The sequence below is a fragment of the Pantherophis guttatus genome, chromosome 1 (assembly GCF_059756535.1).
Source record: "Pantherophis guttatus breed Tessera chromosome 1, ASM5975653v1, whole genome shotgun sequence".
In the NCBI taxonomy this organism is placed as follows: Eukaryota; Metazoa; Chordata; class Lepidosauria; order Squamata; family Colubridae; genus Pantherophis; species Pantherophis guttatus.
In genome coordinates this window covers 78,347,951-78,371,257 of record NC_142063.1, presented here as the reverse complement: position 1 = coordinate 78,371,257, position 23,307 = coordinate 78,347,951, and the positions used below count along the sequence as shown (strand labels likewise).

General features: G+C 40.3%; 1 protein-coding gene across 2 annotated transcripts in view; it reads right to left on the bottom strand.

Annotated features, from left to right (window-relative positions):
* The window catches only part of SYT13 (synaptotagmin 13), a 30,874-nt gene extending 12,014 nt beyond the window's left edge, over positions 1–18,860 (bottom strand). Inside the window, exons 1-4 of one of the 2 annotated variants that reach the window (XM_034417424.3) lie at positions 18,354–18,860; positions 7,772–7,994; positions 3,842–3,976; positions 1,809–2,122 (exon numbers count right to left, since the gene is read on the bottom strand). In XM_034417424.3, the coding sequence (XP_034273315.1) occupies positions 1,809–2,122; positions 3,842–3,976; positions 7,772–7,994; positions 18,354–18,536 (855 nt within the window). In that variant the 5' untranslated portion in view covers positions 18,537–18,860. Of the gene's footprint in view, positions 1–1,808; positions 2,123–3,841; positions 3,983–7,771; positions 7,995–18,353 lie in introns of both variants that reach the window. The other variant, XM_034417423.3, reaches the window with a different exon arrangement.
* Positions 18,861–23,307: the final 4,447 nt, after the last annotated feature.

Genomic DNA, 23,307 nt, shown 5'->3' with positions numbered 1-23,307 from the left:
TGGATTAACCAGTTCAGAGGACAATGTAGCTGTGTGTGTGATCTGTTAGTGCATTCCAAGTCTGTATTACAATTACCCTAATTGTTTTTCTCCAACTGATGGTCTTCTATGATTGCTAGAAGCCTCTCCCACAATGCTCACAGCAAGATAGATTCCCCCAGTATTTCTACATTTGATTTTTCTTGCTGAATATTACATATCTCTTCACTGAACATTATTCTTTTGAACTTGTCTTAATCCTAGCAAGATAACTTTAAATCTTGATCCTGTCTTTTAATAAGGTGGTTCTCAACTAATGTGCCATGTGACATAGGCTGTTTTTCTTATGTTATTTTTTTTTCATTTTTTGTATTAGGTATATTCTATATAATAGGTATATTCAATACAGTGCAGCGATCTTAAAAATTTCATAACTTTTTCTCAAACCATGACTTACATGTTTAAAAATAAGTATATAGGATTAATATGGATGGGGAGAAACAGGCTTCGACTCAACCCTTCCAAGACCGAGTGGCTGTGGCTGCCGGCATCCCGGTATAGCCAGCTGACGCCATCGCTGGTTATTGGGGGCGAATCACTGGCCCCCACGGAAAGGGCCCGCAACTTGGGCGTCCTCCTGGATGCATGGCTGTCTTTAGAAGGGGATATGACGGCCGTGGCCAGGGGGGCTTTTTATCAGGTTCACCTGATACGCCAGTTACGCCCCTTTCTGGATCGGGACTCCCTACACACAGTCACTCAAGCACTCGTCACCTCTCGTCTGGACTATTGTAATGCTCTCTACATGGGGCTCTCCTTGGGGTACACCCGGAGGCTCCAACTGGTGCAGAATGCGGCCGCGTGAGGGATTATGGGAGCGACGGGTGCTCCCATGTGACTCCTCTCCTGCGCGAGCTGCATTGGCTTCTGGTGGACTTCCGGGTGCGCTTCAAGGTGTTGGTGATCACCTTTAAAGCGCTCCATGGCTTAGGGCCAGGGTACTTACAGGACCGCCTTCTGCCACCAATAGCCTCCCACCGGCCAGTTCGCTCCCACAGAGAGGGTCTCCTCAGGGTGCCATCGGCCAGACAATGTCGGCTGGTGACCCCCAGGAGGAGAGCCTTCTCTGTGGTGGCACCTACCCTTTGAAACAATCTACCCCCAGAGATACGAGTGATCTCCGACCTCCGGACTTTTCGTCGGGCCCTAAAAACTTATTTTTTTTAGTTAGTCGGTCTGTCTTGATTTTATGGTTGGTTTTAAAATTTGATACGGATTTTAAATTGATAAATTTTTAAACTATGGGCCAGATTTATCTAATTATTTTAAATCTATTTTTAATTGTACTTTATGTATAAATGTTTTTATTTTGGCTGTTCACCGCCCTGAGTCCGAAAGGAGAAGGGCGGTATAGAAGTTCGAATAATAAATAAATAAATAATACTTTTTGGTGTGCTACAGAATTGCTACTATATTCAATATTGTGCATCTGATTAAAAAAGGTTGAGAACCACCACTTAAAATTATTAGCCAATTACTTAGTATCGGGAATTAGTATCACATTGTCAGCCTTTCTATCCCTTCCATTTCATCTATATATCATTCATAAAGATATTGAGTATTGGACCAAGAATGGAACCCAAGGAGGTTCACGTTCAATACGTCTTTATACGCTCATGGTGAAATATTCAAAGAATCTAATAATGTCACTGTGACCATGGAATAAAGTTAATTAAGACTCTTAAGTTTAGGGACACTCACATGCAGCGTTCTATATCCCAACAGGAGAATATAACATGCAATAATCAATAAAAATGAATTGAAAATACCTTGTCAAGGACTTTCACTTTCTCAGACTGTACTGGTCCATATTGCTCCCCTACAGAAGCCAGATTTGGTTTAATTTCACCAATAATGCTGTGTCTAGAGAACTTGTCACAGTTCCTCAAGGTGAGGGTTAATGTCCCCTCCGGCAGCATCTTCTCCTTAACTGGAAACAGTAGAGCTTCTTCCCAGACAACATGGATTTGCTTCTTCTTCATCACAGTCTGGGCTTCTATAGTTCCAGAGTTGCTCACCAAAGTGCCTAAGATGTAGCAATCACTTCCATTGTTTTGGTCTCCTGATGTGGTTCCATATAAAACTGGTAGGGGCAGAGTAAAGGTGAAAATGCAATTATCATTTAAGTCCTGTGCTAAAATATTTTCAAGAGACCACTTGAAACCATTTGATTTGATTTTATTTAGAGCCAAGTCAAGGTTTTGATGTAATGCAAAAAAGCAAACTTCTATTTCTGCAAGCTTGATTGGACATGGGTCAAACTATAGACTTCTGTCACCTGTCATCCTGATTATATATAGATTACATATTTGCTGTTGTGATAACAGAGTTGAATTCTGACATAAATGAATGGCAGCAGAAAACATATTTATTTTCCTTTAATTGTAATTAATGCCGTTCAGATCTTGGTTTTATGGTGATTTAGAAATATCTAGAGATAAAGGAAATGAGAGAATAACAATGTCTTCTAATGAACTCTGTTATGTTTGATTTTTGAATTAAAATAATAAATGATATATGCCCACATTAGGCATAGTAGTCTTGAACCTGTTAATTGTCACAGTGGGGAGGAGTGTTGGGATTGAGGGGGGCATCCAGAGATCTCTAAATGATAATTCTTATAGTCCTAGCCAGAATGGCCAAAGTAAGGGATGTTAGATTGTATAATAGTTTAGCAATGCCTAGAGGCCCACAGAAATACCACTGCTTTTTTTTAATCAAGAGTGACCAACATTCTTTTGCATTACCCTCCATTACTTCCTAATTCAGATATCATAGAAAACCAGTAAAGCTTTTCAAACGTCAGCTGTATGAGAAGAGAGGGGAAGAACAAGGAACTAATAGATGGAGACATAGCTTATTACTAGGGTAAACTAAACTATAATTTATTAGATAAAGATAATGATTCCTTTATTGGACCTTTATATGACCTAGTAAATTACTTATTCTCTTCTGTTATGTTTGCCATATGCAAAAATAGTTTAATTTTATATGTAGAATAAAGTAAAATGAGGAGAAAAGGGAGACATTCAAGTTTATTAAGTAATTGATTGGCTACTCCTGCAAATCATTGCTTGGAAAGTAAATTATATGATTTTTTAAATAGACTTTAATGTGCTTTTTCCTTGCTTTTTTATGCTTTATACCTTTAAATCCAGACCTGAATCCTGATAAGTCCCTACCATCTCCTAGGCAACATTTTTCAGAACATTTTTGCCTCACCCTTCTTCCTGGGGATGAGAGAGATGGTCACCCAGCTGGCTTTGTACCTGAGACAGGACTTGAAATAACAGTCGCCCAGTTTCTAGCCTGATGCCTATAACCACTACACCAATTGACTGACTATATAAATGTCTTCTGTTAAAGTCTTATAGGTCTGGAATAGTCCTATGTCAGGCTTTTTTTTCCTCAAAGAGATTTGGATGGTCCCCATTCTGATGTTTTTTTTAAAAAATATTTTTTTATTGTTTTATATCATACATTCCATATTTATGTTGAGCAGTTTGTTCTCTAGGTGTCCATGGTGTTAACGTACAAACATTATCATTCTGATGTTGTTAAGAAGAGCCATGCAGACCTGGCTCATCACTCAGGATGTTGACGAGAGAGAATGATACCCCTTGTTTCATCGCATTAGCCATCATTTATTTTATTTTTACATTTTATTGAATGCATTGTAATTTCTTTGATTATTCTGAGCTGGCTAGAGACATTAAGAATCAGGTGACATACAAGTTTAATAAATTATAATTATCAGTACTATCATTTTCAATCACCAGCTTGCAAAACTGGAGGTCTTTACCTTCAAGGAAAGCAACGGACAGTGCTTCTTTCTGTCGGTTGTAGCCCAGACAATAATGAAGTTCTGGGACTTGATTGCAGCCTGCAGCACTTTCAGGACTGAGGTGCTCAGTGACACAAACATCCTTCACACCACCTAAAACTCAAAAGAATGTTAATTATAAATTGTGTTCTATTCCAGTTAAGATGACCATTGATGCATGTTGTTGTATCTTTCCACTTGAAACCATGATATCAAATGAATGGATGGTCTTTTGGAAGGCGACGTCAGGTAATATCTAGGAACTATACTTCAAGACAAAAAATAGGTGTAAATTATGTCAGAGCTAAATTTGATTTGACCAAAATTAAACTTAAATTAGAATTAATATGAAAAAAATTATCTCTGGGTATGGTAATTTTCCTCTTTTATCATATCAAAATGCATTTTGACTACTTTTGGAGAATATCAAAGTTTTTGTGGAAGAAAGCTGCAAATGTCTGACGGTCTCACTTATCCCTCTTCAATATAAAATTACCTATCCTATTTGTAGGATAGGCACAGTGGTGGCACAGTGATTATAGTGCAGTACTGCAGGCTGCTTCTGCCAACTGCCAGCTGACTGCAGTTTGGCCGTTCGAGTCTCACCAGCTCAAGGTTGACTCAGCCTCCCATCCTTCTGAGATCAGTAAAATGAGGACCCAGATTGTTGGGGGCAATATGCTGACTCTGTAAACCACTTAGAGAGGGCTGTAAAGCGCTGTGAAGTGGTATATAAGTCTAAGTGCTATTGCTATTGTAACTCAAAGTTTTATGATGCTTTGAAAATTTGGACATTTGTTATGGCATAAATGTTGATGAACTACTTAAAAATTACTCTGTAAATCGCCACTTTCAAGAAAGTAATTGCTTCATTGACTTCATTCTTTATACTCTACAACTTCCAATTTGGATTTCTATGTATACACAGAGAATCACACATGAATCACAGAAATTTCATCATGAAATCAAAGATGATGGTGTACTAGGGAGCCAAAAATATTTGTTGCAGGAATGCTGTGGGCTTCCTGGACATATCCTTGACCTGATGGCAAATAGGACAGATGGACAATAGACCTTGGTCTTGATACATGGCCACCAGAAATCCCATGTCACCAGCTTTAATCTCCTACCCATGGGCATTTTATGAGCTAGACATAATATTTACTTTTGAAATTCAATCATGTGCTTAAAACTGGCTTCACCATTATAGATGTATGTTTTGGACATTAAACAGGGAGATTATGGACTGGCCTATTCTTGCCCAGTATTTCTGGGGTTGGCCCTGCATATATTGGTCATTTCTCTAAAAGTTTTGAAAGCATGCCATCAAAGAGTTTATGGAGAGAGCCATGGAGATGAACTTGAGGAAACTAAGCAGAAGCAGTTGTTATATATAGGAAAGCATTCTTTAAAGTCAAAGAACAGCAAAAATAGGAGAAGAAACTCATTGACTCCTCCCTAATTCAGAATATGATCAGAGGGAGGGAAGAACCCATGCAGCCTTTCAACAGCCTTTCTTAATATAATCTATATCAATAAAATGTAGTTCCCTAAAGACCTCCATCTCCATCTTGATGTTTATACTTGCAGGGTCAAAGGCTCAGTAATTGTATTCACATATCCAGTGTAGTTGAGTGCTCCAAGGTTGAAGAAGGATATTCTTCATGCTTTATTTGAATCACACTAAGCATTTGGAACAATGCCAAGTTAAAATAATGTAGTCGGATTCAGAATTGTAGAGGAAGGAATTGGATGCCAAAATTTCTTCCAATAGCTGGGGAACAGAGATGCTTGAGTGTAATTATTTTTTCAGCTGGATGTGCTCAACTGCTATGCCATTTCAACAGCTGGTGCTAGTAATAAGGCTGTAAGGTATAACAGGACCTTTTTCGGGGCATGGGACAGTCTGCTGGGCCACTTGGCAAGCCCATCTTTTAGAGAGACACCCATATTAACTGAGCAGGGTCCCAGCAGTCCTAGAACCAGGAAAAGAAAGTTCAGCATCTTTTGTACTCTGATCAGTCAATCTCTTCCCGTATGCAGAGGCCAAATCTATCTCATGAGAATGACAATATCTAGAAGGCATCATTTATTTTTGTTTCTGCTCATAACTTTAGGGCGATCTTTCTGTTATTGGCACAAAGATTTGTTTCTCGATTCCACCCAAGATTGTTTTACTTACATGCTTATCACAAGACAGCCTGTCATATCTTTTACAAAATAGCTGCAATAAGGAGCTTGCCTATCTGCAACATGGTTGCTATGGTAGACCTAAGCAACCACAAAACATAGAAGGAGAGTGGGTGACACTGTTCCTCATAACATTCCTCATTTCTCAGAAGTTCTTTGTGGTTACCCTTGATATTAGAAGGGGAGACAGATATACCAAGCAAACACTAGGTTAAAGCCATTGGTCTTTTGATATTTTTCAGGAAGGTGTTTTGGGCAAGTGTTGATTTCAGAAATATTCTTAAAGAATGTATAGTATGCCTATCTGTCTGGCTATCTATTAAAAGGAATAGAGTTTCTGATAGGAGCAAGGATAAAATCTGAGTAGCCAGAAAAAATGATCCATTTGAAACTCTAAAGTTAAAACTGGACAAACCCTTTAAGATTTCAGAATCCTCTTCCACCTCACTCCTAGGAACATTTCCAATTTGCCATCTGACACGAATCTTTTAAGTTTTTTTCCCTTCTTTTCTTTCTTTATTCACAACCATTGTAGTGCATGCATCCATGAGCAAGCAATCACTGTTCTTTAAAAGGCTGAATTGTAATAGCAAGTTAAATTCTTTAAAGGAAATAAATGCATCAGTTTAATTTCTGTGTGAAACGTTCAGAAAAACAGAACTGGATTTTCATTTATTGTCATTAAAACCAGCTTAATAATATATATTAAGAGATTCACAATGCCATACTGAGCTGTCAACATCTGTTGTGCATTCGAGTGTTTTCTCTACATAAGCTTTTCCCTTGGTGCTTTCTGATTGGGTTGAATTATAAATTAAGTGCACCTGCTCTCTGGAATAATCTGCATCCTAATATCTGTAAGGTGTTCATAATGTTAGAGCATTCAGGTGCTTGTTCAATCTCCTCACTCAAGGCTACCTTTTGGATAGATGGTTCAGTTTCATTTTTCTTCTCCTACAACATTTGGATTTATTTTTTTAAAAAAAAACATCATTATAAAAATTCTTTTAATGTATAGCTGGTATTATACTTTAATTTAAATCACTTTGAAATGCAGTTGCATAGAAAATCATTTAAAAGTAACACAAGTAAATTAAATTACCTTCAGCCACTATGGCTATTGATCACACTCTCTGAGGAGGTTGTAGACCACAAAATAGGAAGCTGACCTATTAATATCCAAATTAAATCTCCTAGCTTACTCAAAATAATTACTGTTTCTTTTATTCTTTCATTAGTATAACAGGCAGAGCTCTCTGTCCTCAAGAAATTGAAAATAATTAAGTGCAAATGATTTTTCCATTCAAAATACATTTCTTTATATGCTTCTAGAAGTTTTGTCATGCCTGCTAGCAAATCCCCTAGAAAATTGAATAGCAGCTACCATCCTAAGAATAAAATGAGTTTTTTAAAATGATGCTATGAAAAGGAGAAAATCATAAGGGTGTTGAACAATAGGATGGAATTTGCCAGATGTGAACAATTACATAGATAATTTGCTCAAAGTAGAGATAATATAGATTAACATTGTTAAAAGCCTTGGTCCATTTCACCTTTTATATGGTATATTTTTGTGCAGTGTAAGCCTGACCCTTAATTGCATACTTTTACTATGTTGATCATGTGCGCTGGGATAATATTCTATAATTATAAAGAAAATCCATTATGATTCCTCATTTAAAGCAGAAGCAATCATAAGCAATTTAACAAAGGCCCTACCATTTTGAGGGAGAAGAAATAGCTCTTCATTGACTTGTATGGTCATCCTTTTCTTATCCAGAGCTTCAGGTTTTCCCTTGCTTGGTTCTTCTACTGTCTTCAAGTTGTAATCTACATAGTTAACAATTTCTGAGGTGGTCACAACAGGCTTTGGGCCATAGATGTGAGGAAATCCGAGGATTGTCCGGGGTTGTACTGGCTCTGCTGTCTTCTCAACATTAAACTGAAACAAAAAGACCCAGATTTTATTTTTATTGCATTCATTTAGAATTTATTATAGCAAAATGTGCTCCTTCGACTGTGAACTTACATGAGAGGAATGTACATTGCTGCCACTATTCATCATATTTTGGAAATCAAGGAATTTTCCTCTTAAAGAAACACATTGGGGCCTATTTTTAATTAGTCATTCCAGTCCCTACTCCTAATTCTCTTGTAATTCTTTCCATCTCCTTTTCTCTATACCCGTGATGGCGAACCTATGGCACGCATGCCACAGCTGACATGTGGAGCCATATCTGTGGGCACATGAGCGCTGCCCTAGCTCAGCTCCAGCGTGCATGCGAACACTGGCCAGCTGATTTTCAGACCTTCTGGGCCCTTCATGGGCTGTTTCCTGCCTCCGGAGGGCCTCCCGGGGGGGGGGGGGAGGAAGGCTGTTTTCACTCTCCCCAGGCTCCTAGAAAGCCTCTGGAGCCTGGGGAGAGTGAAAAAGGAGCTTTCCAGTCCCACCGTGCCATTGTGTGCCAAAAGTGGAGGGAGTGCAGGGTGTGTGTGTCACATGCGCATATGCAGGAGGATGGTGTACATTGAATTATGGATGAGAGCACGCATGCACGCAAACCCCCCCCCCCACGCGAACCCCGCTTTTGGCACGCGATGGCAAAAAGGTTAGCCATCACTGCTCTATACCATGTGGATTAGAAATCATTTAAGCAGAAAATGCAATTGCTTCAATATTTTGTAGTACATACATGTAGGTCCCTAGAGTAAACAACAGGAAAGAGTCACAATAAACTCCCCCACCCCCCACAGCCCCAACAATCATGTTTTATTATATAAACTTTGAATTCGTAATAAATATGTCAAGCTTTCCTGAAATAAATGCCGATTCATTCATATTGCACATATTTATGTTCTGAAAATATTTTTCATGTGTGTGCGGACATAAGGATGAATGAATGAATGAATGAATGAATGAATGAATGAATGAATGAATGAGGAAAAATGGAAGTCTTGATAATTCTAAATGGTATTTTCTTCCCTCACAAATGTTTCTAGATAAATTCCAAAATGCTGAGGATTGCTCTTTTCTTGTGAAAAAGCTAAGCTTACTGACCGCACAACCGCAGCTCTCTTTCAAGCCAAAGTAGAGAGAATGAAAGCATATGCTGAAGTGTAATTAATGTTTTTCATTCTTTTTTTTTTAATTCTTGTCCTGTTAATAATGCATGTAGACCGCATCCCAGAGGAAGCATTCAGTGCAGCCAAGTCCTTTCCTTGCCAATCAGCTTGTCTGTGGGGAAGCTGTCTAATTCATAATGCACTGTATTGTAGCATCTTTTGCAGCCACGATGAACTCCAGATCCTACAGTTCTAAACATAGCCAAGCAGAGCCAAGAATAAAGATGATGGGAGATGTAGCCAAATAGCTATGAAAGGCTGGATCACATTGTGTTCAAAGCAGTATTTTAGTTTAATCTTTGTATGCCACTTGCAAGCTCTACAAATTAAGCTCCTGCCCAAATTAAGTTAAATAATTATTTAATTATTTAAGGAAATAATAATTGTCTATTTAGTCCATTAGAGAACCTAACTAAGAATTATATGGATCCTTCTGTTCTTTTTTCTTTTGTTTTGCTTTTCATTCTATGCTTCCATCCTGTAAGGCCCCACAGTGAATTTAAAGCACATATAATTTGCTTAAACTGGTTCTTTTAATTGAGCTTTATAGTATGTTTATATTTTTTATTGCTGAGACTCCCATTGGTAGATGGGGAGCCATATAAATTTGCTGAATAAATAAATGGTAATAGTCCTAGTATTATTGCCTATGTTTTAAAACAAAGCACAAGGTTGACAGATATTTTAAAAGTAGCATGTTCTTCAAGCCTTAAGATAAAAAAAGCCAAAGGGAAGAACATCTTATAATGAATATGAGAGACCATAATACAGTTAATCACATGATCTATCTATCTATCTATCTATCTATCTATCTATCTATCTATCTATCTATCATCTATTGAGAGAGAGAGAAAGGGAGAGAAACTGAGCTATTAACTTTAAAGGGGTTGTTAAATTATCTCTCTCTATATAGATATCATGTATGAAATTATTTAATTTCTCCTTTCTTTGAAGGACAAAGTTTGGGCTTCATCCTTGGAGGGAAATATCAGAAATTCTGGTTCCTCACTCTTGTCTGTCTTCCAGCCTCTGCAAGCCAGGATTTTTCCAAAATCTTCCAGAATTTCCAAAGAAGATGAGGGAGTATTATTAGGGAGGTGGAGTAGAGATGAAGCAGCAAAGAGTGTACATCGAAAAAATTGTAATGATTGTCACTTGTTACTCCCCATAATGGGCCCTGATTTGGCAGTAAGCAATCATGTCTCCCCTTATAGGTAATAAAATGAGAACCCCCCCTTTTTTTGGAGGGGGGGAAATGGCTTATTTCTTTCCTTCTACTACAGGTACCATGAAATTGACTGTACCAGACCATGTTACCTCAGAGTAACACTATTCTGACAGCTGCTCAGAATTGTCCTGTCCATAAAATACTATTCGAACAAGGTTTTGTACATGAACAAAACTTTACTACTGATATGTGTTTCTACTCTATCTTTACTAATGCCTAAATGGATATTTTAGACCAGGGGTGGCAACTGTGGCCCTTTTACAACCTGTGGACTTCAACTCCCAGAATTCCTGAGATAGCCAAGCTGGCTCAGAAATTCTGGGAGTTGAAGTCCACAGGTTGTAAAAGGGCCACAGTTGCCCACCCCTGTTTTAGACAATCGCAAAGCTTATGTATCTGTATATTATGGAGTATTTTGTCTTACTTAAGTAACAGTGGATTTATAAATATGAGGCACTTTATTGAAGCCATCCTGCCAAAGCCAGACACTCTAGTGGCACTCTGTCATCATGTAACAAGAGAGCATCCCTTTGGGAGCCATATACAACTACAGTGGGGAATGATCGACTGCATTGCATCTGTTCCTGTTTATTGTGTATATGACCTACTCTGTCAGTCATAAAAAAGTGATCTATGTTCCCTTTGACAGATAGGTTTTGTGTTAAATAAAATTATCTAAAACGAAAGTTTGAATAAGAACAATCTGTAAAATACTGAGGCTTTAAATAACACTTTGGATCCCCCCCCCTTTGGCATGAGTAAAATTGGCAATAAATCACTGCTAGGCTGAACAAACACCAGCTGCTGGCTTAGAGCAGAAGAAAGAATCCTGCTATAAGGCAGACCCATCACAAATTAAAAATATGCAAATAAAATATATTTAGGTTTTAGACTAGTTAGACTGCATTTATTAACTAGATGTTAATTAACTGCTAGTTTATTAACTGTATCCCAAACTTGATTGCTTCCATTTGGGTTTAGGATTAGACAAGTTTAAGAGCAATACATTTGGAAGCCATAATTTTGAGAAAAATTAGTCTCAATTTGTGGCATTTCAAACGCAGACAGGCAATAATAATGCATGGAAATATTTGTGGCTCCTACTAAGCCATGGTCTTACAATTGGCCAAACACACTTAACTGTGGTTTACAAAATACAAAGATGGGTTCACATCTTTGCCCAGTTGTAACCATGCCCAATTCAAGCAAACCAAGCCATGGAATGTTAGTTCCCTCAAGGATATTGCAGTTATTAATTCAAACATGAACGTATGTGCTCGACATAACGATACTTTTTAATGGATTAAAACTTATTGCAATTATTATACTGCATCTGCAAAGCAACTGTTATAAATGGATACAAGAGACATGAAAATACACCTCACACACAAACAAACCAAATTCAGTTTCAGAATTGAAAGGAAGACGCTTCTCTTCTAAAACACACATTTGGGAAGGAATAATTTTCCTGGCATTTTTTAAAGGTAGAAGCAATAATCAGGATTACGCAGGCAGGCAGGCTGATCCTTTAATCATGTAATTATGACACCAATTCACACTAGATATGATCCTTGCTCATTGACTGTGTTGGCGGGTAGTGAATATGTCTAGAGAAACAGACGCTACAGATTCACATTCAAGGGATAGATTTCCTATCATTCCATTACATTAGAAACCTAACACTAAGAAGATGGATTCTGAATAGGCAGAGTAGTTGTAACTGTAACACAATTTTAACTTCTCTTGCCCCACATTTCAATGATGTGATCAGTCCTTTGTCTTGATTTATTGGGCCTTAAGTATCTCAAAAGCTATTTCATGTAAAGCTAAAATCACAAGGCTTTCATGGAACCTCTGTAGCACAGAAAAAACAGAAAAGAAAGCCTAAAGCAGCATGCACATATCATGTTCTCTATATTACAGGTAAAATCTGGCATCAGGCTAAATTGCTAAAATGTCATTACATGGAAGGAATCATTTTTCCTGTGTTTCTTTTAATAGAACCCCACTCCCACCCAAAGCAGTCTAATGTGTGCTTTTTATTATTATTGTTTTCCTGCTTGTGCCCTTGTTTTAAAATAATGCATGTCCCATAGAGTCGCTTTAGCAATTGGGGTGGCTTATAAATGGAGAAACTAAGCCAGTGGTGGGTTGCCCCCGGTTTGGACCGCTTCGCAAGAACCGGTAGTAAAACCGGTGGGAGGCCCTGCCCACCGCCCCAGATGTTGTTATCGGCGTTCTGCGCATGCGCAGAAGCAAGGCGTGTGCACGAGCGAAGCGAGCGTGCGGGCGCGATCCTGTTGTGAACTGATAATGGTCATGGGGGATTTCAACCTGCCATCCGTGGGTGAGGCGTCTGAGGTGGCTCGGGAGTTCATGGCTTCCATGACGGCCATGGACCTGACCCAACTAATTCATGGCCCTACGCACACTGGGGGAAACACACTGGACTTGGTTTTTGTCTCTGGACAGTGGTTGAGTGATCTCGAGATAGGGGATATAGTCATCGAGCCCTTGTCATGGTCAGATCACTCGCTCCTTCGCCTTGACCTTCGAACCGCAGCACCCCGCCGCAGGGAGGCGGAACCGGTAAGATGGTACCGCCCCAGGCGCCTGATGGAACCTGATAGGTTCCAGATGGAGCTTGGGCCAATCCCGGAGGTTCTGGCTCATGCCTCATCTGGGGACCTAGTGGCCGCCTGGGATAGGGCGGCTGCTGGAGCCCTGGATCGAGTCGTGCCTTTGCGGCCTCTGACCCGGCGTCGATCTCGCCTGGCTCCTTGGTTCACCGAGGAGCTGAGGGAGATGAAGCGCCGGAAAAGACGCCTAGAGAGCTGTTGGAGGGCTAGTCTTTCTGAATCTGACCGAACACTGGTAAGATCTCATATTAGGAGTTACCTAGTGGCGATAAAAGCAGCAAAATGTACTCATTTTACTGCTCTTATTGCGTCATCAGATAATCGCCCGGCCACCCTGTTTAGGGTGACCCTCTCCCTGCTCCACCAGGAAGCGCGGGAGGACCCCTTGGAGGGAAGAGCCGAGGATTTTGTTCAGTATCTGTATGACAAAATCACTCAGATTCGGGCAGGTCTGGACTCTGACGGGATAGATCCAGCGAGGGTGACGGAGACAGGTCTTGAGACTGTTATCTGGGATGAGTTTGATCCTGTGACCCCAGATGACGTGAACAGGATTCTGGGTAGATTGAACGCGACCACATGTTTGTTGGACCCGTGTCCCTCCTGGTTAGTGCTGGCTTCCCGGGAGGTGACGCGAGGCTGGCTCCAGGGGATTATAAATGCTTCGTTGGGTGAGGGTGTCTTTCCCGCCGCCTTGAAAGAGGCGGTGGTAAGGCCTCTCCTCAAGAAGCCTTCCCTGGACCCGGCAGTATTGGCTAATTATCGTCCAGTCTCCAACCTTTGCTTCGTTGCGAAGGTTGTTGAGAGTGTGGTTGAGCGACAGCTACCCCAGTACCTGGATGAAGCATCGTATCTAGATCCATTCCAGTCGGGCTTCAGGCCTGGGTACAGCACGGAAACAGCATTGGTCGCGTTGGTTGATGATCTCTGGAGGGCTCGGGACAGGGGTTGTTCCTCTGTCCTGGTCCTGTTAGACCTCTCAGCGGCTTTTGATACCATTGACCATGGTATCATGCTGCACCGGCTGGAAGGGTTGGGGGTGGGAGGCACCATTTTACGGTGGTTCTCCTCCTTTCTCTCAGACCGGTCGCAGTCTGTGTTGACAGGGGGGCAGAGATCGACCCCGAGGCCCCTTATATGTGGGGTGCCACAGGGATCGGTTCTCTCGCCCCTTCTGTTCAACATTTATGTAAAGCCGCTGGGCGAGATCATCCGTGGTTTCGGGGTGAAGTACCATCTGTACGCTGATGACACCCAGCTGTACATCTCCACCCCGGACCACCCCAACGATGCCCTTGAAGTGATGTCCCAGTGCCTGGAGGCCGTACGGATCTGGATGGGGAGAAACGGGCTCAGGCTCAACCCATCCAAGACCGAGTGGCTGTGGTTTCTGACGTCCCGATATAGTCAGCTGGCGCCATTGCTGGCTATTGGGGGCGAATCATTGGCCCCCACGGAAAGGGCTCGTAACTTGGGCGTCCTCTTGGACTCACGGCTGTCTTTAGAAGAGCACTTGACGGCCGTGACCGGGAGGATTTTTCATCAGGTTCGCCTGATTCGCCAGTTGCGTCCCTTTCTAGATCGGGACTCATTACGCACAGTCACTCATGCCCTCGTCACCTCTCGTCTGGACTATTGTAATGCTCTCTACATGGGGCTCCCCTTGAGGTGCACCCGGAGGCTCCAACTGGCGCAGAGTGCGGCCACGCGGGTGGTTATGGGAGCAACATGGAGCTCCCATGTAACACCTCTCCTGCGCGAGCTGCACTGGCTCCCGGTGGTCTTCCGGTTGCACTTCAAGGTTCTGGTTACCCCCTTTAAAGCGCTCCATGGCTTGGGACCTGGTTACTTACGCCTACTACCATCAACAGCCTCCCACCGACCAGTACGCTCCCACAGAGAGGGGCTCCTCCAGGTGCCGTCAGCCAAACAATGTCGGCTGTCGGCCCCTAGGGGGAGAGCCTTCTCTGTGGGGGCACCGATGATCTGGAATGAGCTCCCCCCAGAGATACGGAGGATTCCGGATCTGCGCACCTTCCGCCGCGAGTTGAAGACGCTTTTATTTCATCAAGCTGGCCTCACCTAAATCTTCTCCCTTTTAAGTGTAAATTCTAAATTTTTAATGGATTTTAAAATATGGGTATTTTAAATTATGGGTATTAATTCAGCCAAATTTATTTAATTCATTTTATTCGATTTTAAATTTTGTATATCTATGTGTTTTATTTCATGGCTGTACACCGCCCTGAGTCCTTCGGGAGTAGGGCGGTATAGAAATTCAATAATCAATAAAAATAAAAATAATAAAGGTAAGTAGAATCCACCCCTGAACTAAGCTGTACATAAATAGATAACCAGGAGCCTGGTGGCGCAGCAGACTAAAGCACTGTTATTAACATCAAGCTGTCTGCAATTACTGTAAGTTCAAATCTCACCAGGCTCAAGGTTGACTCAGCCTTCCATCCTTTCTAAGGTAGGTAAAATGATGACCAAGATTGTGGGGGCAATAAGCTGACTTTGTATAAATATACAGCATGAAGTAAGCTGCCCTGAGTCTCCGGAGAAGGGTGGCATATAAATCAAATTTAAAAAAAAACCAAAAACCTACACACCCCAGGCTCAACTTTTCCAAGCAGAGGTCTCTCATTTTACAGTAGAAGAGATCAAAGCTGTATTATGTCTAGAATGCAATAGGTCTTTTTAAAAACATGCAAGAAGTATAGTACATGTTTATTTGGACCCCCTAGTTGCTAGGCAACATGAGTCAGATCTACTAATTAGGGCTGCACCCCAAATGATTAGTACTTTTTATAGTAATAAACAAATTATTCCTTCATGCAAACCACCCCCATCTCCTGCCTCACTGTCATTCCAACCCATCAATCCAGTACTATCTATTGTGAGTCTTAGTCCCTTTTGTCATTTCATGGTTTTTAATATATGACTTACATACATTTTTAAACAGCAGAAGAAGCAGAATATTTGTCGCATTAAGCTCAAACATCTATTTCAAGAAAATGGATGTATGTATTTGTCTATCTGTTATTTCTATTATCTATAGATATAGTTCTAATGTGAAGGAGCATGGTGGCTCACATGGTTAGAATACTGGGCTGACAATCATCAAGCCCTTGTTTGAAACCCAAGTGCTGCTGTGTGATGGGATGAGCTCCTGGCATTCGCTCCAGCTCCTGCCCACTTAGCAGTTTGAAAGTGTGCAAATGCAAGTAGATAAATAGGTACCACTTCAGTGGGCACATTAATGGGGATATGAAAGGAGCCTCCAATCAGGTGTTTCCGGGCAATGGTGATATGACTGGCTAATACTTTCAACCCAGAAGTATCTTGGTGCTTCCGACATGAATGGGATGGGGTTCTAATATGTATGCTCTATGTGTGTGTGGGGGAGGGGTGTGTGTGTTAAAGCTCCACACACATACACATGCAGGTTGCTCATTGATTTGGATTCAGTTTGGAAGAATTGGTAAGGAACAGGAGTGTGAATGCAGCATCTGACTGCAAATCATTAAAGCAGCTGCATCATGCAAATCCCAACATATTTATGTGTGTGCATTTTTTTTCAAGGGAAAAAACAGGAACAAATTGTTACATTTTAAGCAATATGTTAAATTCAAATAATTGAGTTGAATATAGTGATCAATTATCAAATTACTTTTGTTCTCTGCTGCAACAAGATAGGATTTTATTAGTTAAATTGTTGATTCATGATAGCAAGGATCAACATCTTCCATTGATCGAAAAAGCGCAAAAGTGTAGCACGAGGCCATCCAGAGTTTTATGGAGTGAAATGGGTATCTTAAGCATCTAAAAGGATTAAAATCTTTTCTCAACTTCTCCCCAATGTGAAAAAAAATGGTTCAAATTCAGGAGTCCATCAATCTGAGAAACTCTGGGACCCACAAAATAAAAGCCTTCATACACTTTTTGCACATGCAGTAAAGCAGACACACACAGCACAATCCCAGAATCCATCCTTTTGTATTTATTCATGTCTTTTAATATAACAAAGAATATTTTTGAACTTCACATTTTGGATACATTCTATTTATCTCTTTTTTTTTCTTTTTTTTAAAAATTTGATTTATATGCCGCCCTTCTCCGAAGACTCAGGGCGGCTTACAATGTGCTCAGCAATAGCCTCTTGAAAGAAAACCAATGAACAGAGTGATTTACCATTTTCCAAATAAATAGCTAAACTCAGGAATGAATGGATGCATTCATACATAATTCTTACCAAAAATATTTTTAACCATGGTTTATTGAACTAGCTATAATGGGCGGATTTGCACATCATGTTAAAGCAAAAGCAAATAACACACATTTTGCTTTATCAGAATATATGGGCCCAGAAAACTATTTGACCATGTCCATGAATGGCTAGTAGGGAATTTGAACCCTCATCCCATACAACTGAAATCTTTGTCTAAGTGCTCTTTGTTATTTTCACCTATTATTCATATGCTAACGTAGATATTTGCAGCAAGCCAGTATCACATCAAAATGATGATGCTACATGGTGATGTCATAGTTCAAACTCCACTTTTACTTATGTAAACTGCGGGATTGTATCATGACACACATTTTGTCGTTTTCCCTCTCCCTCCCTTGTGAACGCTATGTATGATAATTTTCCATACGCTGTATTATTCAAATCCTGAAATGATTCAAGAAGATTAACATACTACATCTAACCTGTGTTACGGACATTTAAATGTATATTATGCCATAACATTATATTCTTCATAGCTGTCTTAATATCTTTCATTAGTATCTGTTTATTGCAAACTAGATGTTATTGTCTGTCTTAAATTTTAACCAACATATATTATTATGCCTGATACTTGCCCAGAATTTAGCACACTAGTTACACACAAGACTTTCCTGTGTTGCAAAAGCATATAGACATAGGTGTTTACAGATAAAACAATGAGAATTATACAATGTTCAGACATTATTACTATCTGGCATCTAAGCTTCAGTATTCCATCAATTATACCCTGTCCAGCTATCAGACTGACTGTGAAGTCACTGTATATTTGTTATGCCATTTTTCTCTTTCATAAAACAAAAGCTGTCTGGCTGTTGCTTTCGTAATCCCATATGCCACCTGAGCCCCCTTCCCCCCTCCTTTGTATAGAAGTCACGCTACACCCTGAAATTCTGCAAACACAGACAATTGCTGTAAATCTTAAATTATCCCATACACTAGGTGACCTTGCTCAAAATCTACACTTGTTAAGCGACAGCATCTCTGAAAGAAGAGGAGAACAAAATCAATACACTGCTTTACCTGATAGAGTGCCTGAAGCACGCTAGGTTTGGCATTTTCCGTCTCCAGATCCTGTTCCTTGTCCGAGGATCCTTTCCCAGGTCGCTTATATTTGCAGAAGCAGGTAAGACCACATAAGGCAAGGAGGCTAGTAGCAGTCCCCAATGTAGCTCCCAGAGCAATCACTGGGACAGACAAAACCATTATCTCAGACTAGGAAGCCACAACTTTTATTCAGCCAGGATGATCCTCATTCCTTGCTTTGCAGAACTGAGCCTGATCATAGCTTCTTTCAAAGCGTGCAGTAGATCCTCTCAAGCTGTTGATAGAGAAGAAACTAATGGATCACTCCTGTTCTGTGAGATGATCCCATGCACTCACCATCCCTCCTGATAGTGTTTCTGGCTTAACGCTCCAAGGGAGCCAAGCAGAAGCAGCAGAAATAGTAATTCAAATGCCTGCAGCCCTTTAAGACTGCAAGCAGACAGCTTTCATTGAACTCATTCTCCAGCTCCACTGGGAAAAGTCTGATGTGCGATAGAATCAGACGTCAGCAAGAAAGGGGATGGGCCATGCTGGCCAAGTCACAAAAAAGTATTTCCAAATCCCTGAATGACCCCTTAAAGGAACAAGCAACAAGCTTGCTTTAAAAACTGTCAAGGCTACTGTTGCTATCTTAATGTAAAATTACATCATGATGTAAAACCAAAATAACAAAGTTGTTGGATTGACATCTGTATACAGATAGCATTTTTTTAGGCATGACAAGCGAGGCCAATATGCATATAAAAATTAGCAACAATGGGATCTCTGCTCATTAGGGGCATCAAAATGACAGGTGTAATTCAACATGACAAGTGTAAAATGATGCATATTAGTGTCAAAATTTCTAACTACTCACACAACCTAAGGGGGTCAGAACTCACAGTGATTAATGAGGAAAGACATTTTGGAATAATGATAAACAGGCAATGGAAGTGTTCAAACAGTGTACATCCACTGTAAAAAAGGCCAGCAGCATGTTAGGGATAATAAAAAACAGTACTAGAAATAGAGATGCCAACATTATAATGATTAATATAAATCGATGGTGCAACCACTTTTAATTCAATTTTAATGTACTTATTTTTATCCCACCTTTATTATTTTTATTAATAATTCAAGGCACCAAATATACCTAATACTTCCTCCTCCTATTTTCCCCACAACAACTCTGCAAGGTGAATTGACCTGGCCCCAAATCATCCAGCTGGCTTTCATGGTTAAGGCAGAACTATAACTCATTGTCTCCTGGTTTCTAGACTAGTTCCTTAGTCACTAAGCCAAACTGGCATCTGGAATATTGTGTGCAGTTCTGGTTGCTGCACCTTAAAAAGGATGTAGTGGAACTAGAGAAGCTTCTAAGGAGGGAAATTAAGAAGATCAAGGAAAGGCTGTGACGTTTGGGACTTTTTAGTTTAGGAAAGAGATGAATGAGAGGGGTGTGATTGACATGTACAAAATTATGGGTGATGTGGATAAAGTGGCAAGGAGAAGCTATATTCCCATTCCTCAAATGCTAAATCTAAAGGTTACCCCCTGGAATTGAACCCTGGAAGAATCAGGACAGAAAAAATTGACACAATTATCACATTTTGGAATTTGATACCATTGCTTATTTCTTAACAGAAAAAAAAAGTTATGGAATCACACTTCTTGAACATAAGAGCAAAATGCTGATTTAGGGAATGAGAACAGTCTGAACTGAAGCTGTTGTGAACTGTTGTCAAACTGAAACTAGTTTTTCTTCAGGATTCTGCCTGTGGAATTGTGGTAGAATTGTCAATATTAAAGGAGCTGTACTTTTTCCTGGACTTACTAACTATGGAGAAGAAATGATGAGTTAAACTTCATCTGTCACTTCACCAATTCTCCAGGATTTCTCAAAGTTAATATATGAAAATTTTCTTATATCATCAGCAAACTCTGTCCTTGCTTTAAAGCAGGGGTCACCAACCTTTTGGACCTTAGGGACCACTAAATTCCTAATTTTAAATCCCGCGGACCACTAATACAATCTGCCTAATGACTGTCTGGGTGGGCATGGAAAGGTGGTCATGTGACTGGGTGGGCATGGCCAACTCAATGTCACTCACGTCAAGGGGTGCCTTGCCAGCCTTTACTCACTACTCCTCGCCTGCCCACCTGGGCTCCTTAGGGCCCCAGCAGGAAGCAGTTGCTGGAGATAAGCAGCCACCATGAGAAAGAGTTGGCAAAACAGCTGGCTCAGCTCAAATTGGATCTGACCAAGAAGGAGGCTCAGCAGAAGCACCTCACTGAGGACTATGAGCATAGGCTTTCCAAGCAGAGGGAAGACCTGCAGGAGTGCAAGGCCAGGTACCAGCGCCTGGAGGCTCAAGCAGCCTGAGATGGTCAGCCAGTTCCAGGCTATGATGCTGTCCCACTGGAACAAGGCCCTCTGGCTCTTTGCCACCAGTGGCACTTTCCTCCAGCCTTCGCCCAAAGCCCCACACCAGGAGGTTGAAGCAAACCCCAAGTTGGAATTTCTGCTCCCCTCCAACCCACACAAAAAGACCCAGAAGGGGGAGACTCTCTGCAGCAACACAAACGTTCATTGCACGTATCCGGCACAGGGACCATAGTTTGAGGACCCCTGATTTAGTGCAATATAAAAAATGTAAATAATTTTTCTACGGAGCACTAAAATTTTTTTGCGGACCACCAGTGGTCCACAGACCACCAGTTGGTGACTGCTGCTTTAAAGGATGTGGTTCAAAGTCCTCTTAGTCAGCCCTTTATGCAGCAGCTCAACACTGTTTAAGCTGTCCTAACTGAACCCCATCTCGTGTCAGAAATCCATCATCCTGATAATTCAGACCACCATTCCAGAAACCAAATATCTCTGTTGATACCACATCTAAAGTCAATATATTTGTTCCTATAGCTGTGAATCATCAATTACCATTTCAGTTGTTATTCTCTTCTTGCAAATCTCAGCTACATTCCCTCTAGCCTTCAGATATCTAGTATCTGTTTCCTGTTCCACAGGACCATTCAACTCCTCTGCAAAGGTTTGTAACTTCTTCCAAGGTCTCCCCACACCTCCTGAATTTTACAGTCACTTGTTTTTAATTGTTTCTTTTATTCACTAGGTTTGGTCCTTTGTTCTGTCAGCTTCTGCTGTAATTCCTCCTTTGCTTGCTCTGATATGCATTCATCTTTCCTTATGTATTTAAGTGTGGCTCCTTAAATACTTTGGCCACCTAATGAGAAGGAAGGACTCACTGGAGAAGAGCCTAATGCTGGGAAAGATTGAGGGCAAAAGAAGAAGAGGATGACAGAGAATGCAGTGGCTGGATGGAGTCACTGAAGCAGTAGGCATGAGCTTAAATGGACTCCAGAGGATGGTAGAGGACAGGAAGGCCTGGAAGAACGTTATCCATGGGGTCATGATGGATCGGACACGACTTCGCAACTAACAACAACAACAACCTCCTGTTCCAACCCTCATTCTTTTCTTCAGGTACTCTTGCAAGAAATGTATTTCAAATACATTTCAATTGTTTTCAAGGAGAAATATAAACTTGCCAGACTGAAGTACTTGTCTTCATTCTTCATTCTTAAAAGCATTACTACACAGTTTTTTTTAAAAAAAAATTCCTCTGTCATCCTTTCTTAGTCGATCTTCATTTAGAGAGACAATTTGATAGAAACCTATCCTTAAACTCTTCTGCTAAATTCCTCTTCTTTCTATTTAATCAATAGAGTCTTCATTAAAAAATAATTAGAATGACTAGAAATAAAGATGAACCAGCTACTTGTACCTTTCAGTATGTCTCTACAAATAATTTTATCAAGAGTGTCATGGCCTACTTCTCAAACAGAAGGGGAGATGGTAAGTCTTTTGCTTGGATTTATCAGTTCAGACTGAAGGTAGAGTATATGTGGTGTCATGGTCCCTCTAATACATATGTGTCATTCACACAACTAGAAAATAAGCTTGTCAGATTTTCCTCTGATAAAAGTTTTCATATGTAAAGAGATTGATTGGTTGGTTGATTGATTGATTGGTTGGTTGGTTGGTTGGTGAAGCATTGGTTTTATATGAAACCCCACTTGCATTCTGAAGTGGGATTTCATCGTTATCATCTTCATCATCATCATCACCATCTTTATAATGTACTATTTAATAAGATGCATAATGAGCAATAGTTCAAAATGCAGCTATGATATTGGAATAGTAAAGACAACAGGTATTTATAAATCTTTATGTTATTACGTACTGTAATAACATTACAAAAGCAGGACAACATAGTAAAAAACTAATTTATAGCAATTCAAATAGCAAAACCATTTAGGACAGATGCAGCAGCATATTGCCCAAAATTGTCAGCAAAACAATTCAATTTAACTTCTAAAATTTACATGTTGTCTGATAATTAATGATCAGTTTTACAATATGGCTCAAAATGCATTGAGTACATCTTCTGCACTCTCAGCTGAAATATGTATGTTTTAAAACAATTCTAACATATGTTAAACACTTCCCCCCCCCAAAAAAAATCAGATAACACCAATCCTGTTATAAGGCACTGAAGACTGGGCTGTTTCTCCAGGCACTTGGGTCAGGGAGTCAGTGAGCTTTGTTTCTATTGATGGTGAGTTGGATTAACAGTTTATCCTTGGACAGCAGGGACTTATGCTTGGTGGCTATTTTGTTTTAATCTTCTGAGATGCCCAGAGTCATTTGTGTGAGATAGGTGGCTATATAAATCACATAAATAATATGTTGTCCAAAGAGTAATCAGAGGGAAGTCATCCCATAATCTAAGTGCCAGATACTAGAAACTCTTTGGCATGAAGAAACTCAGAAGAAAAAGGCTCAAGCAAAAATGCCAATGAAACTGGATAAGTAACTCAAGTAGGAATCCATCAAGAAATAAGAGAAAAATGGAAGATGGGGTGTTGCAGAAAA